Here is a 15,291-nt window from a genome sequence, read left to right on the forward strand (position 1 = left end):
GCAGTTGTTCTTAGAAGGGACATTACTGAGCCCAACAGCTCCAGGCTCTTTCAGAAGTGTCCTGCCCACGGTGGGCGGTTGGAATGAAATGATCCTTAAGATCCCTTCCGACCCAAACCATTCTGTGTTTCTATGATTTATAGTCTAGCAGCAGAAATCACACGTGCTGTCTTACAAGAAGCAAGAACCATTCAGCAATATTAAAAAGTAGAAAAGCTGAGATTCAGGGTTTTTTTAAACCTGTCAGAAGAGGAGAATTGCCAAAATACTGAGTGCCCAGGAGACACTGCCAAGTGCAGCCCATAAAACTGAGTGTCGAAAACACAGCCAGGACTCTGCTCCTCCACAAGCCTTAAAGAAAGTGCTGCTGGTTTCATTTTCGTTTGCTGTAACAAGGAAGATTTATCTGTTTGCAGATCAGAGCTCTGGATAACGGCGGCGAAAAGCAGCTCCTGTGCGTCATTGCTTATCTATGGGTCTGCAAGCAAACAGGGAGGACAGAGTGCAAGGCTGAGACAGGCTGTGTCACCGTTCCTGGCCCGCAAAAGTCCTTTAGCAGTTGGTGGTAACCGTGTTGGATATTCCTTCGGTTGGCCAATGCCCTCTAGTGGCTTTTGGAGAGGAGAAATGTGCATTCCACAAAGCGAGGATTTTGCTAAAATCCTGCTATGCCCCAGGTGTGTGCAGGGTTTGGGAGAGAGGGGACACAGGTGGTTTAGAATGATAGAAGAGCTAAATCAAGACCCTTCATCCATAAATGTGCATCTCATACACAGCAAAAGGGGGAAAGGGAAGGTTGTGGGATTCCCTGTGTTTTCCAAGAAGGTGGTTTGCAGTTCGCAGAATCATAAAATGATTTGGGTTCAAAAAGACCTTAAAGATCATCCACTTCCAACACCCCTACTTTGGGCAGGGCCACCTTCCACTAGGCCAAGCTCAAATCAAACCTGGCCTTGAACATGTCCAGGGATGGGGAAGGGATGGTTTTATAGTTCATGAAAAGACAAATCCTGCTTTATTGTGCACATACACCTCTCTCTCCTCCTCCTCCCCTCCCTTTACCAACCCTGCTGTGTGTCTAATAGGGAGATGGCTTTTATTTGGAAATATTATGCACTGCACACAGGCTTGCCCAGCTGGCTGAGGCCCCTGCACACCTAACAGCACAAGGGATTGTTTAACACTGAATTTGTTGCTTCCTCTCTAGAAAAGCACCCTCCAGAAATGCCCTTTTCTGGACTCTTAGTCTTATAAAATTTATTTTAAAAATTGTCATCCTGTACAGAGTGGATTTAAGAATAAGTTAGATGGATTGTTCTTTCTGTGGGTTGAGTTTGCCACTACACTTGAGGCAGATGGTTTTTGTATGAGCAGTGCTGTATTGAGGCTGTTTGTTTAGGAATATGAAGATAACCCAGTTCTGCAAGCAAAACTGCTTGGCTGCTCTGAGAACAGAACAGAATAGGAATATTTATACTTGTGCCCGGCAGTGTCACACATTGCTCTGCTCCCACTGACCAGGAAGCACTGAGCTGACCACCTTTGCCAATGGTGGGGTTATCCCTAAGGAAACCCTCAATGAGAAAAACCCATCCTGGTCATCTTCAGGGTGGGTTTGGTGTCAAAATGACAGCCCTGAGGAGCTGTGCTTGCTGCCATGGCCCAGCCCCAAGTTAAGGACACCATCACTGAAGCACTCACTGGAGTCTCCTTCTCTGCTGGCCTGGTCTGAGCTGTGCCTGTGGCTGAGCAAACACAGCAATGGGTCACTGGTTGCAGTCACTGAGACTTTATTACCCTATTAGCCAAACCTTGCTGTTAGTAGCCCAGAGAGCGCAGAAAGGATGAGAGGAGGGTTAATGAGCAGAGATTCTTCATTATAATCTCTCATATTCATACACCAGTTGATCCTTCTCTAGAACCCCCCGTTATTCTCCATAGTCTGGAAAACACAAAAGAGATTAATTCAGTAGAGAGCCAGAGTAAGGCATGTCTCTATCCCAGGTGATGCTCTGAAGAAAGGTTTGTTCTCAGCTGGGCCAGGAGATTGCTCTAAAAATCTGTTCCCACCCAAAATGGTTTATGGACCACAGTAACCTCCCCCTTCCTCACACTGATTTAAAATACCTCTCTCCACCTTTCTTTTCAGCATGACTAATAGTTTGCAGCTGCCTTTCCACATAACCATCCCTTGTGCCTGGGAAGAGGCTGCTCCTCGTGCCAATCATAATTTCTGGGAGCAAAGGGCTAGTTGTTCATTCCCCAATGTGATGCTGAGGGTGAATAGTGCAGCACTGTAGGACTTGGACTTGCAGAAATACTTTATGGTTGCTGTATTTCCCATTCAGCTGATTCCTTCCATGGTTTCCTCCAGCAAGGTTTTGTCTGGGTGAATGATGATGACAATGTTTTGGACTTGGAGCCCAGTTCCTGCCTGGCTTGAATTTTGTCCACGGTCCTCAGCAGAGCGTTGCAGCTCCAAGGCAGCAGCTCCTTCCTTACTGTTGTTTGATTACACCAGAAGTAACATCAAATATCCTGATTTTGGACCTCTCCAGATTTCCCAGCTTGACTCCTAATGGTCTAATAAATGAAAGACTCCAATTCCCCTGGCAACTCCTTGCTTTCTTGGGAGATGAACCAGGTCACCTCATAGGCGTTAAGCAACTTACACTGTAGATCCAGTCCACATAGGCTGACACTCGAGTGAAGACTGTTGGTTTCTGGTAGGTGTTACAGTAGGGTACTAACCCAAAACTGACAATCCCATGGACTTCCCAGTGATCATCTTTGTAGCAGTTGAGAGGGCCCCCAGAATCCCCCTGGATCAGAGGAAGGAAAGGAACATATTGAGCTAAATTATCTGAGCAGCTGGAAGACTGGATGGGATTAAGGAGCATGGAAATAAACATGAAAATAAACATGAAAATAAAAATTTGTGCTGCTTTCTGACTGGTCCCCAGCAGAGTGAAAGAAGAGACTGCCCAGCACCTTCTGAATTGCTGCAAAAATCAGCCCCTCTATATGTTATCTCAGTCCTCATACACATACACACACATACATGCACACATATACCCCCAGGATGGGCTGAAACCCTAATTTGCCACCACTGCAAATTTAGTGACTGTAAGCAAATGGTCCAGGGCACAGTGCATAAAACACAATCCTTTCCTGCAAGGTCCACCTGCCCAGCATCTCTGTTAAAAAATCAGTGCACTCTCCAGTTGTAAGGGACCAGGGAGAAGGGAAATGCTGTTCCCCTTGTTTTTCACAAACATGTATATACAAAGAGTCCCAGGAAGTTAAAGTGGTGAAAAAGAAAGGAACTCGGATTAAAATATATGAGAAGATAAAGGCTTTTGCTTGGCTCGGGACCTGGTTTTTAACAGGGTTCTGACATAATTAAACCTCACCAAAAAAAGTACACTAAATATCTACAGACCTATAATTACCTTATATAATGTAATTGAAATATGTATAACTGTTTAACCTGTTTTATTTCTATATGTGTCTCTATTATTTCATATCTTTACATAATCAAACATGTTATGTATTTGTCCACAATTTTTTAAGGGCTCTGCATGGTGGCTCTTACCAGAAGCCACCTCTGCAGCGAAGGGAATACAGGCAGAGGTCACAGGTATTCCCTGCCTTCACATGCCAAACCTCCTTGCCTTGATGTTGGGGCCACCTGGAACCTCTGGGATAATGAGAACCTCACAGCATCTTCCTTTCCCACCCAACCTGGGGCCAGATAGTGCAGTTGGACATGGTCAAAACTTCCAGCAAATTCAGCTGTCCATGCAAACAGAGCGGAAGGGGAGGGAAGGATGGACAAGCAGAGGGAAGCACTGCCTGGCCCGGGGTGCAATGTGACAGCAGTGTTGGAGGAATGGACTGAATTCCCCACAGCTTCGCCCTTTGGGTGAGGGCAGAGGCAACTGCCAAAGTTTCAACCTAGTCCCCAGGATCTGGTCCATGGGACACGCTGCTGGAAGACAGGGCAAACCTCCCCTCCAAAATCAGAGGGGAGAGGCACACCCTGAGGACTTGAAGGTTTTCTCTCTGCTGTGGGGAGATGGAGGAATGTGGGGCAGGTCTGGTTTGGGAGGTATTCAGCAGAAATCAGCAAAGGGGCCAGGATTTGCAGGAGAGCTATTCCAGGTGGAGAAATAGCAAAAACAGGTCCCAAGTGAAGGAACAGCAAGGTCAGAGAGACAGGAAAAAAACAGAGAGGAGCTTAAAAATGCTTTGATAACAACAGCTCTTACACTGCATCCAGCCTTCACGCCATCTCCACCTGCACAGAGCATGGTGTCCTTTGCCAGGGATCCCCACCAATCATCCTGGGAGCAGGTCTCGTGGTCGACCACCGGCAGCATCACCTCCTGCAGCCTGTCTGCGCTGCCGCCCCCCGCTAGCAGGAAAAGGAGGAGACAATGATCCAGGAGCTCCAGGGGTTGAGGAAGGAAGCTTTACCTTCACAGCGGTCCCTCTGGAATCAGGAGGGACCCTCAACACTCCTACTTCCCCCTTACTTACCACTAACCACCCCCCAGCCGGTGACATAGCAGGGGTAGTTATTGGGCAAAATTTCTCCTTCAGGTGGAAGCACTCCGAGCTCGACAAACCCGTTGGCATTGGCAGGAGACTCGAGGCGCAGCAGGGCAATGTCATAGCTGAAACAGGATGTAGGGGAAAGATTCCTTACTGAAAATCCTGAATCGGTCGTAAACCAGACATCCTGGCATGATGCACCTTGCAAACATCATTAATTATTCCTTATAGGTATCACAGGCAACAGGAAAATAGGAGCAGTTAGGAGAGAAGAGGCCATAGTACAGACTGATAAAGGGCTAATATCCCTCAAAAACCTCCTACGGCTTTGGAGCTCTCCAACCTCTGGGTGAATTTTAGTGCATCTTGGGTGGACGGGCATGTCTCTGAGGGGTGATTTAAGACAGTCCTTCAGTATTCCCTTGTTGGTTTCCCTTCATCAGATGCACACAGGGCTGTGACTGCTGGCAAGCCCCTGAATCCACTGTGCATCCAAGATCCATTCATTTTTTTCCAAGATGGGGAAAAGAGGCCCATCTTTTCTCCACCTTGGACAAAGCAGGACTGAGGTCATCCACACAGACACCATGGAACACCTCCAAGAGAGGAAGCTGCTTGGGAAATCTCCCTTGCACCATCTTTCAGTGCTTCCCACAAATCCAGCCTCACTGGGAATTGGATTGAATACGCACGCTAGTGGGACAGGATGCTAAATAACATTCAGCCATCTGATGTTATTCAAAATAATTACCCATTGGCAATGTCACTGGGATTCCAGCCATCATGAATGAAGATTGCAACCACATCAATGTAGTACTCTGTGCCATCCACCTCCAGGAGGTTGTGCTCACCCAGAGCCACACGGTAGGATGCTCCTGGGGGCCTGAAAACCAATCACAGAATAATTAATGTAAAAACTACTCCCCACCGAGTGCTTTGCAGTGTAAATACTTCCACCAGTGCAATAATTTCCAAAGCACCTTCCATTAAAGGATTTTCAATGGAATGTAGCTAAATTTGTTGTGAGCAAGTCTGGAGAAGGGCAACAAAGCTGCTGAAGGCTCTGGAGCACAAGTTTGAGGAGGAGCAGCTGAGGGAACTGGGAGTGGTTAGCCTGGAAAAAAAGGAGGCTTAGAGGAAACATTACTGCTCTCTACAGCTACCTGAAAGGAGGTTCTAGCAAGATGGGAATTGGTCTTTGTTCCAGGTAACTAGTGACAGAATGAGAGGAAATGGCCTCAAATTGCACCAGGGGAGGATTAGGTTGGATACTGGGAAAAATTTCTTCACTGAATGGGTTGTCAGGCATTGGAACAGGCTGTCCAGGGAAGTGGTGGACTCATAGCCCCTGGAGGGATTTAAAGGACGTGTAGATGTGGCACTTGAGAACCTGGTTTAGTGGTGGGCTTGGCAGTGTTGGTTTAACAACTGGACTCAATGATTTTAGATGACTTTTCCAACCTAAATTATGACTCTATGATTCTAAGTGGAATTAGGAACATGCTGCCTGCAGTTTGCTGGTGAAGCAAGTGAAGGTGCAGCATCAGCTGACACAGTGCTGAGCTTGGCCTTGAACAAGCAGGTTCATTCTGCATCTCTGCATCTTTCTGAAACAGAGTGTGAAGGACCAGCTTGTTACACTTATTGGTGTTACAGCTTGTTGGTGTCCCGCTGTATTGCTGAGGCGGTGCATGTCAGACCTGCTGCAGAGCATGTTGTACAGCACAGCTCAGGTGCCAGCAAACATGCCTTTTGTTCCATCTTTCCATCTCTGTGCAGGTTTCTCGGGATGCAAACCCATGTGAAATGCTCACACTCATGCAAATACACCTCCTCTTATGCAAATCAGCAATCAGCTTGATTTCCGCTCCCAGGAAGTCAGCAATTACTATGTAAAACCAAGGCTAAAGCAAACAGAGTTTTCCAGTTCCCTTGATTAAGTGAGCAACAAGACGTCCAGCTGTGCAAGGCATGGCACCAGTGGGGAGCTCAGAGGATGAGAAGGGTCTGGCTCCCATCTGCAGCAAGAATGAGGAGCACATCAGGAGTTTTAACACTTTTTATCCTACTCACACGCTGAGGCAATGGGCTGCAGTCATGACCCACTTGCTGCTGATAAGGGTTCCACCACAAATGTGAGCATAGTACCCCGGGTCGTTAGGGTAGGCAATCTGAAGTGATACCTGGAGGAAACAGCAACATATTTTACACCCAAACCATGCCATTTCTCTGCAGAAACAGTGTATGTGGCTTTGGACAGCAGAAGCTGTCCTTTTCTCACTGATGTGGGGTTTTGTTTTCAAATATAAGGCTTTTTTCAAGTATAAGGCACACCAGTATTACCTGCCACTTCCAGCTGTTTGGTTGGGCTTCGTGGCCTCCAATTACTCGCCCTGTCAGCACATCCTGCTGAAGAGTGCCCCTCAGGGGACCTCCAGAGATTGCCCCTAACACACACAAAAAAAAGGAGAGCAGTTTGTCATGTGGACTCCTAAAGAGCATCAGTCATCCCAGCCAGCCAGGTCTGAAAGATGGAGTGACTGAGACTTGCACGTGGTGACACTGTGGTCACTCTCCATCCTGGAGGCTTCTTTAAAGCCTCCGTGGTTGAAAACTACCAAAACCAGGCCTTAAGATACAAAGCTATCATATAAACTGACTCATTCCCCATACTCCAACCCCACCCTGCTGCACCAACCTAAATCCTCTTTCTTTTAGGCTGTAGGTTTCCCTTCCCTCAGAGCACTTCCAGACCTTTCTCATGGAGATAATGCTCCTGCAACAGAGGAAAACCCTGCCACATCAGGGTTTGCCCTAGCACAGTAACTGCAGAGAAACAAAAAAATTATATGCTCTAATCTCCATCACTTAGAGGTTGAGAGGTTCACCCTTCCCAGCTCAGATAAATTACACCTTACCCAGGCAACTCAGAAGAACCAGAAACCGAAGCATCTTTAAAGAAGTGGTCACATTTTTTCCAAGAAAATATCTTTTTATACTAAAATATCTGGTAAGAAGCTGTGTCTAAATTTGGTATCAATACAACTTATCTATACTCATGACTCACTAAACTGATCAAAAGTGTTCTATATGTGGAAAAACCAAACTGCTCAAGGTAGAGCCCAAGGTTACACAAACAACTCCACACTGCACAATTCCCACAGGACCATGAAGCAGGGGGAAAAAAAAAAGGAAAAAAAAAAAGAGAGAAATTTTGGGTGCTCTCAGACCACTTCAAGAACAAGGCAGGACAAACCCAGGCTCAAAAGGCCTAGACTAGCAACTGTGGATGCACATGTAAGAAATGTATTTGTCAGTCCAGCTGTCTGCAACTCCATGTAACACGAACTGATCTTTGCCAACCAGATAAACAGAGCAATAACCAACAGGGGAAAATGAGGGGGTTCAGCCTAGGCTGGACATGTTAAACTGACTTTGGTGGGACATGCTGAGCCTTTTTTAGGATCCTTTTCTGCTCCTTCCTCCCTTTGGAATGAACCCGGATCCATCCTTTTTGCACCCTCCCTCTGGGTATTTATGCACTTTGATGAGATCCTTCCCTTTTCCAGACTGATCAGTTCTAGATCTCTTGGCCTTTCCTTGTGGGAGCAGTGTTTCAGTTCCTTCGTCATCTGTGTGACCCTTTGCTGGAAAAGACAGCATGGATCACCCACCCAGGTATGCTGATGGAATCCACTCCCCATGGAAAAGACACTGTAGGATCAGGACCTTTTCCCCATCATTCCTCTTGAACAAATCCTTTCTATTTTACTGGAAGCCATAAAAAGTTCAGTGCGATATTTCAGCACTGAGAGTTTATTGAAGTAATCAAACACATTTTCCCCTTTACATCATAGATCATTTTTAGCTTCCAGTTAGTTTTGGCTAAGGAGGCCAGAAAGTGGCCTCCTACCCAAGGAGTCTCTTCCCTCACTTTCACTACATTCATCATCCCTAGATGTTAGACTGGGCCAACTCACTAATTTTTTTTATCATCAATTTATTTTGCCAAAGACTTCATGAGTTCTATACATAAAATATTGTTTTAGAATGTAGTTGTTTATTATCTTTTTGGACACTGTGGCATTTGGTTTGAGCCATTGCTTGTCCATGATCTGTCCTCTGCTGCCATGAACACAGTATCATACTCCTTGTGCAGCTTTGATGTGGGGCTGAGTTCAAATGCCCAAAGGAGAAATAAATTACACTGAGGATGAAGAATTACAGCTGTTTTCAGAATTCCTCCATTCCAGGCATTGTTTTAGTGTAGGGCTATTAAGGAATTGTCTGAGTTTCCCTCTGGGTTCTACATATGTGGTTTGTGGAAGTTGTTGACCTACAGGACATATGTGAATGGAAAGAGAGGAGTGCAAGCGTTGGGACTTGGAAGCTGTTCCATATACAAGCACTTGCTAGGGTGAAAAAATTTTAATTTAGTAAATGAGGAAATGAAAAAATACTGAGATTTGTGTTAATGGCAATGAGAAGGCTGATTAATGGAAGGTGTCCTTGTCCATGGCAGGAGGTTTGGAACTTGATCATCTTTAAGTTCTCTTTCAAACCAAACCATTCTGTGATTCTGTGATTATTTTTGGTATCTCAGCATTACCATTGACCTCCAGTTGTGAAGCTTGTTTGGAGATACTGAAGTCTAAAGGTGACATTCAAAACACATCATCTCAGCTACTGCTAAAGCTTAGCAGCCCATAACCCTCCAGAGGCTATCAAATTAGTTTCAGAACATGAACAGTCCTGGAATCAGAGCCCAGAATTCTTCCTCTTTGAAGGAGAATCTCAAGGCAGAGGCATCTCAGGGTTTCTCACACGTGTAGGCAAAAAGGAATTTCTGTGGTCCAAGTCTTTACCAGCAAACAAAATGAGGCATCTTAGAGAATCAGAGAATCTCCCGAGCTGGAAGGGACCCACAAGGATCACCACATCCAGCTCCAACACAAGGATCACCACATCCAGCTCCAACACAAGGATCATCACATCCAGCTCCAACACTACAGCCCTGTTTGTGTCCATATGGCAAAATTCTTCTATCCCTAAACCAGAGAGGTCTCATCCATGCTGCCTATGGAGCATGGGGTCTCTTCCATACTGGCTTTCCAAATCATGCGCAAAAGCTGCTACAAGAACCATGGGCTGGTGCAAACCCATGTTATGCCAGAGTGTGCTAACAGTTATCTGTACATAAAAGAGGGACAATGTCTAAGTTGGTGATTCAGCACTGTTTAGTTAAATGGTGCTCTGGCATTGTTTAGTTAATTAGTGATCTAGCACTGTTTAATTATATATAGCCTTTACATCCTTGTTCTCAGAGGTTCTGAATTAAATATTTAGATGACAGAAGCATTTTCTGGGTGTGTATATTATTTTAAGAATGATGGGAAGCACAGGGGACGTTGTGAGTGGTAAGATGGATGGTGGGGAAAAATTCCAGGACTGTACAAGAAAATAAGGACATTTGGGTGGACTTGATGAGATCTATTGGGAGCTACTGAGCACAAAGATGAGGATATAGTCATCTTTCAGGGGGGCCCTAAAGCACAAACTGAATTCCAGACGCTGAGAGGCTTCACTGTGTATGTTTGCTGTGCAGCTTTATGCCTGCTCTGCTCTTACATGCCTTTCCTAACCTATAAATATTCCTAGCTTATCATCATCTGGAAATAAGTTAGGACAACATAAGTGGAAATACTTCTGCTATAAAAGTAAAAAATATCTGTGGATATACTATTCTGAAACCATCATTAAAACTTTGATCTAAAACACAGTTCTTAATAAATATACTCCTGTGGTCTTATTCATCAGTAAATGAGGATAACCAATAAATGAGGACAAAGGAACAAATTCCTTCCTTCTTTTCACTGCAACAGGATGAAACCTTTATTTCAGTATGAGCACTGTTGAGCTGGAAAAGGTAATGATGATGTGAAAAGGCTAATTTGTCAGACCACACTGTTTATCTCTATATCCTGACACATATCTTTGAAGGCTCATGTAAAATACATCCAACTCAACAGAAATTTTTAGAAAGAAGGAAACATAAAACCAGTAAATGTGAAAACTTCATATTTCAGCACTGACAATGAAAAATGGTGTAAGGCAATGCCAGTATACTCACTTTAATGATAAAAATGTTTACTAAATTTAAAGTCAGTCTCACGAAATGCACAGTTACCCCTTATTTACTGATGTTTCACAGGATGATGTTTGATGGAAAGGGCAATGGACTGAGTATCACTAGAGCTGGAATACACTGGGCTGTACACATTTATGAGAAATGTTACCTGATAAATTTATAGGGCTGCTGAGGTGCAGGCAAGTTCTAATGCACTCGTAAACTCTACTTGGAAAGTGCTTTTCAAAAACGTTTGATATACAGACTGTTGGAGGTACATGGAATGTGAGAGCATCTGTCTCATTAAAGTTACAAGATCAAGGATGTTTTAATTTAAAGGGGATTAGAAATAAAAAGGAAAGGGATAAACAAAAAGCAAGGACACAAAGGGACAAGGGATAAATAAGGTGATGATGAAGGGCAAAAGTCTCCAGATCATAACTGATGGCCCATTGAGGAACTACAGGCTGAGCTTTGGAGGGAGCTCACCTGGATGGTGCTGCTGTTTAGAAAGGAAAAAGGTGAACTTCAGGATTTGGGGTGTTCTTGGAGCTGTGCAGGACAAGCGGTTGGACTTGATCTTAGAGGCCTTTTTCAACCTTAATGATTCTGTGATTCTATGACTAGGTGGTAAGTAGGAGATCATATAGCAGGTCCAAGGGCCCAGAATCCCACTGAGGGCTTGTCAGACTGGGCTCCAGCAGCTGGGCAGGAGAAATCCCAGGTCCTGAAACCTGCTGGAGATGGTAGGTCTTAAAATGTCTGTATCACACACCACTGCATGTGAAGGTCTTACTGCTTTTATTTAAAACCTTTCTGCACCACCTGGGGAGGGAAAGGATGAACTGCTTCAGTACATGTTTTATTTGAAGAATAAACCAGTACATAAGGGTCAGTGAATGGGGAGGTGAGCAAAAACTAGCAACCCAGTTTTTTCTCATTCATCGACATCTGACAACATCCAGTTCACTTTTGTTAATTGTTTGAGTTGAATTCTGGCCTTGACATTCTGTTTTAAGTATCACATGGAGTTGGACCATTGTCAAAATAACTTGAATGCTTTCCTTCCAAGAAAATAGCAACTTAGAGAACCTTCCAGCCTAAAGGGGCTACAAGAGAGCTGGAGAGGGACTTTTGAAGAGGGCATGGAGTGATGGGATAACAGGGAATGCCTTCAAACTGACAGAGGGCAGGTTTGGATTAGATATTTCAGAAGAAATTCTTCCCTGTGAGGGTAGTGAGGCCCTGGTACAGGTTGCTCAGAAAAGCTGTGGCTGCCCCATCCTGGAATTGTCCAAGGTCAGGTTGGATGGGACTTGGAGTAACCTGGGATAGTGGAAGGTGTCCCTGGCCATGGCAGGGTGTTGGAATAACATGATCTTTCTGATCCCTTCCAACCCAAAGCATAGGATTCTATGAAAATATAAACCACAAAAATGACATCAATCTCCCTTCTTATGTTAGTAATCATATCGTATCTTGCACTGTTGTATTACAAAAAGGTAATGCAAAACCAAACAGGTTGTTGACAGATTGTGAGATAACCCTCAGTATTGCCTTTTAAAGTAAACACCCAATATAGCATAAAAAACACTGAACATTTACCTGCACTTTTCTCTTTTTATCTTGCACCTGAACTCCTACTGACAGGTTTCCAGGATTTCATAATATAGACGAATTTATATATTAAATCTTTATATTAGGGCAACATACTACTGACAAACTAGATGGAATAGACAAATCAAAAGTTCTCATAACTAAAACCACTGTGTAAGCTTTTTGGTTTGTCTGAGCACAGAAGATACAAAAATAAAACCATCTCCCACAGTACAAGCAATGATACAACCTTCAGGAATAACATGTTACAGCTGGGTGCTGTCAGTGTGGCAACGTTTCCTCATTGCAGTAGAATTTGGGTCATTTGACTCCTAATTATCCAAAACACTGCTCATTAAAACAAGGTCAAAGGGCTCCTTTAAGTAGCAAAATTTGATACCTGCTTTAATATGTTTAATGATTGATGATTAATTTTGAGCATTCATAAAGCTCCCTTAAAATCATTGTGTACATATGTGTGCAGGGAAAGCTTGCAATGAAATACTTTGTTGAATCAAGCCCAGAGTGCTCAGCCAGTTGTAATTGCACACTGTTATTTCTCCATATTGATTTGACTACACTGAAAAATCTTAGGAAAGTAGCAGAACATCAACAATTCAAACTATTTAAGGACAACACAGAACTGAAAGAAAAGTCTTGAGAAATAATGTCCCATTTATTCACTTTTAACAGCAGAGTAGCTTGATCTTGCTCCAGATTCTGCAGAACGTTCAGTCCATAACTCAATCTCCTGTGTCAGTGTTTTAAGAAACCATTGTGCTAGAAGGCAGTTTACTGAAATCCAAAGTTTTCATAACACTTAAGAGTTATGAGTATGATTTTTCTACAACTAAGTAAAGTGCATGATTTAGGAAAATTAGTCTGTGGAATTTTATAAACACTGGTGCTCCTAAATTCATTGAAATCAATGGAAAATTTTAGTATTAGTGACATCAGAATCTTGCCCACTGTGCTTACTGGAAAAGAAGATCACTTTGACCTTAAGTAGAAGAAAAAGTACAAGATAAACAGCCTACATTCTGTCTCTTAATCCTTACTCAACATGGAAAAAAGTAGAAAAACTTTAGGAAAAAACCATTAATATATTGTATTTTAATATGCTTCTTAATTTAATTTCAATGCTTTTACTTTAAAGTTAAGAAGAAAATGCCATTCATTGTGGAGAAAAATAGTTAAAAAAGCAAAGCAGGACTCTATTTGCAATTTGTAACAGGAAGGAATGTGCATGAAAAGACCTAAAGACTATTTTACCTATTTTTTGGTGATTTTTACAAGTATACTGAGAGCTTTTTCTACATCATATCTGTCTGTAGTAGCCATTACACAGTATTTCTGTAATGTCTTTAGCTGATTTGGGCCCTCTTGAAAACAAGGACAAAACTCCTTTAATATCTTTTTTCTGCTGCTCTTACACCCTGTTGCACCTCTTCATTCTATTTATCTAAATTACTGTGACATCAGATTCTCTATGGCATTTCCTAATTTCTCAAATAGTGACTAATATAAAGCAGAATGCAATTTTGTCTATACATTCTAACTACCCCACGTGTAAACAGGGCAGTTACACATTTGTCTTTCTAAGTATCTCATAAATCACACTGTTTCCCAGACCAGAAATTTATCACCTTTAAACTGCTACTACATCCATACTTGTTCTGTAGCTAATGCCATCCTTCTCCAGCATGGAGGTTTTGAGAAGTGCTGCATTTTCCTTTATTTTTTAAAATGACAAGAGGATAAAAAAAGAGAATGGTTAGATATTAATTATCTATACCTCTTTCTAAGTGGGTTGTCAGCATGTACATTTCTGCTTTTCCTGCGTGTATATTCATGCACTCAAGACTGACAAATTTATATCTCAGGGAAATTTATATGCACAGGGAACAACTTTAAGGCACCCTCCTTTATTTTCCCTCCTTTCTTCTTTCTCAAGTAATTCATGCTGATGTAAAAAGAAAGGCACACACCCTAAAATACCTGTTTCTCTCAACATCGGAATTTCTGGAAAGAGGAAAAAGAAGGAAAAAGACTGGTGGCCTCAAAGCAATGAATGTAGGAATATACATAAAAACATATCTCAAAGAACACAATTTCAGCCAATTTCAGGAAACTCAACATAAAGGGCAGAAAAAAGGCTGAGTGCCTCCACTTGTGGATGTGGAGGTGGTGGCTAAAGTTTTCTCAGCTGGCTTGGTGGAGATGCCCGTCTCGTTTAGCTGCAGTTCACTGTGTTTGCAGTGCCTCGTGTTCCACCCAAACCAACAACGGCTCCTGAGAAGACAGCAGCTGAAGAACACGTGTACTTGGATGCACAGGGAAGCTATTTTTGACTGAGGATCAGAATTTCTCTTGCTGAGAAGTTGCAGGTGTGCTCTTATCCAGAAGGACAACCAACACCAGCACATCAAACAGGGACAGCAGAGACTGGGGTGGCAAGTCTGGCCTGAAACAAGCACAAGAAGAGTTGGAAGGAAGGACAGGGCTCTTGGACTCACTAGGAGCCCACAGACCAGAAGAAGGTCCTTGGCAGACTAGGGCCATATGAATACCTACTGGCAAACCCCACCTGGCGAGGGTTGTGAGTACACCAGCAAGTGCTGCAACTCTGGCCCCACAGCCTTGGGTGCTCAGCTGCCTGTGTTCAGCGTCAGCTCTGATAGAGTGGAGCTAGGACCTTGGATCAGACTGCTCTGGAAACTGCTGTGTTGGAGGAAATGCTAAATAAGAAGGCAAAAAAGCCCTGAGAAGCCTCGTGTGGGTCTCTACCCATTGGACCTGCTGCTCAGGTCCTTGCTACATCGCTTAGGATTCAGTTCCCCATCCCTTCTTCCCCCACTCCCCATTTCATGGTTATCGGCTTTAAATTAACACTTTCATTAGTATGTTTGGAGCTCTTGGCAAGTAAATCACTTGCTGATAAACTTGGTGCTAAGTGCTTGCTGGTAAAGAAGATGGGAGCCTTGCAGTATGTTATCTATTGATTCTACAGC

General features: G+C 43.5%; 1 protein-coding gene across 1 annotated transcript; it reads right to left on the reverse strand.

Moving 5' to 3' along the window:
• Positions 1-1,915: 1,915 nt before the first annotated feature.
• On the reverse strand, positions 1,916-9,585 carry LOC108504051 (elastase-1-like). The gene is made up of 8 exons (XM_017828648.1): positions 9,423-9,585; positions 6,901-7,004; positions 6,631-6,740; positions 5,309-5,440; positions 4,543-4,679; positions 4,272-4,417; positions 2,673-2,822; positions 1,916-1,942 (listed from the first exon to the last, which is right to left on the reverse strand). The coding sequence occupies exons 1-8, from the start codon at positions 9,583-9,585 to the stop codon at positions 1,916-1,918; spliced, it is 969 nt and encodes a 322-aa protein (XP_017684137.1).
• Between the last annotated feature and the right edge of the window lie 5,706 nt (positions 9,586-15,291).

The sequence above is a fragment of the Lepidothrix coronata genome, unplaced genomic scaffold, assembly GCF_001604755.1.
Source record: "Lepidothrix coronata isolate B3197 unplaced genomic scaffold, Lepidothrix_coronata-1.0 Scaffold151, whole genome shotgun sequence".
NCBI classification, from domain to species: Eukaryota; Metazoa; Chordata; class Aves; order Passeriformes; family Pipridae; genus Lepidothrix; species Lepidothrix coronata.

Bases quoted from the DNA above. Each gene is read 5' to 3' on its own strand.
- LOC108504051 (XM_017828648.1), bottom strand. From the start codon at position 9,585: ATGGACACAAACAGGGCTGTAGTGTTGGAGCTGGATGTGATGATCCTT. The intron at 6,741-6,900 runs GTAATACTGGTG...TGTTTCCTCCAG, and splicing joins CAAACAGCTGGAAGTGGCAG to GTATCACTTCAGATTGCCTA. The intron at 4,680-5,308 runs GTAATTATTTTG...ATCCTGTTTCAG, and splicing joins CCCAGTGACATTGCCAATGG to CTATGACATTGCCCTGCTGC.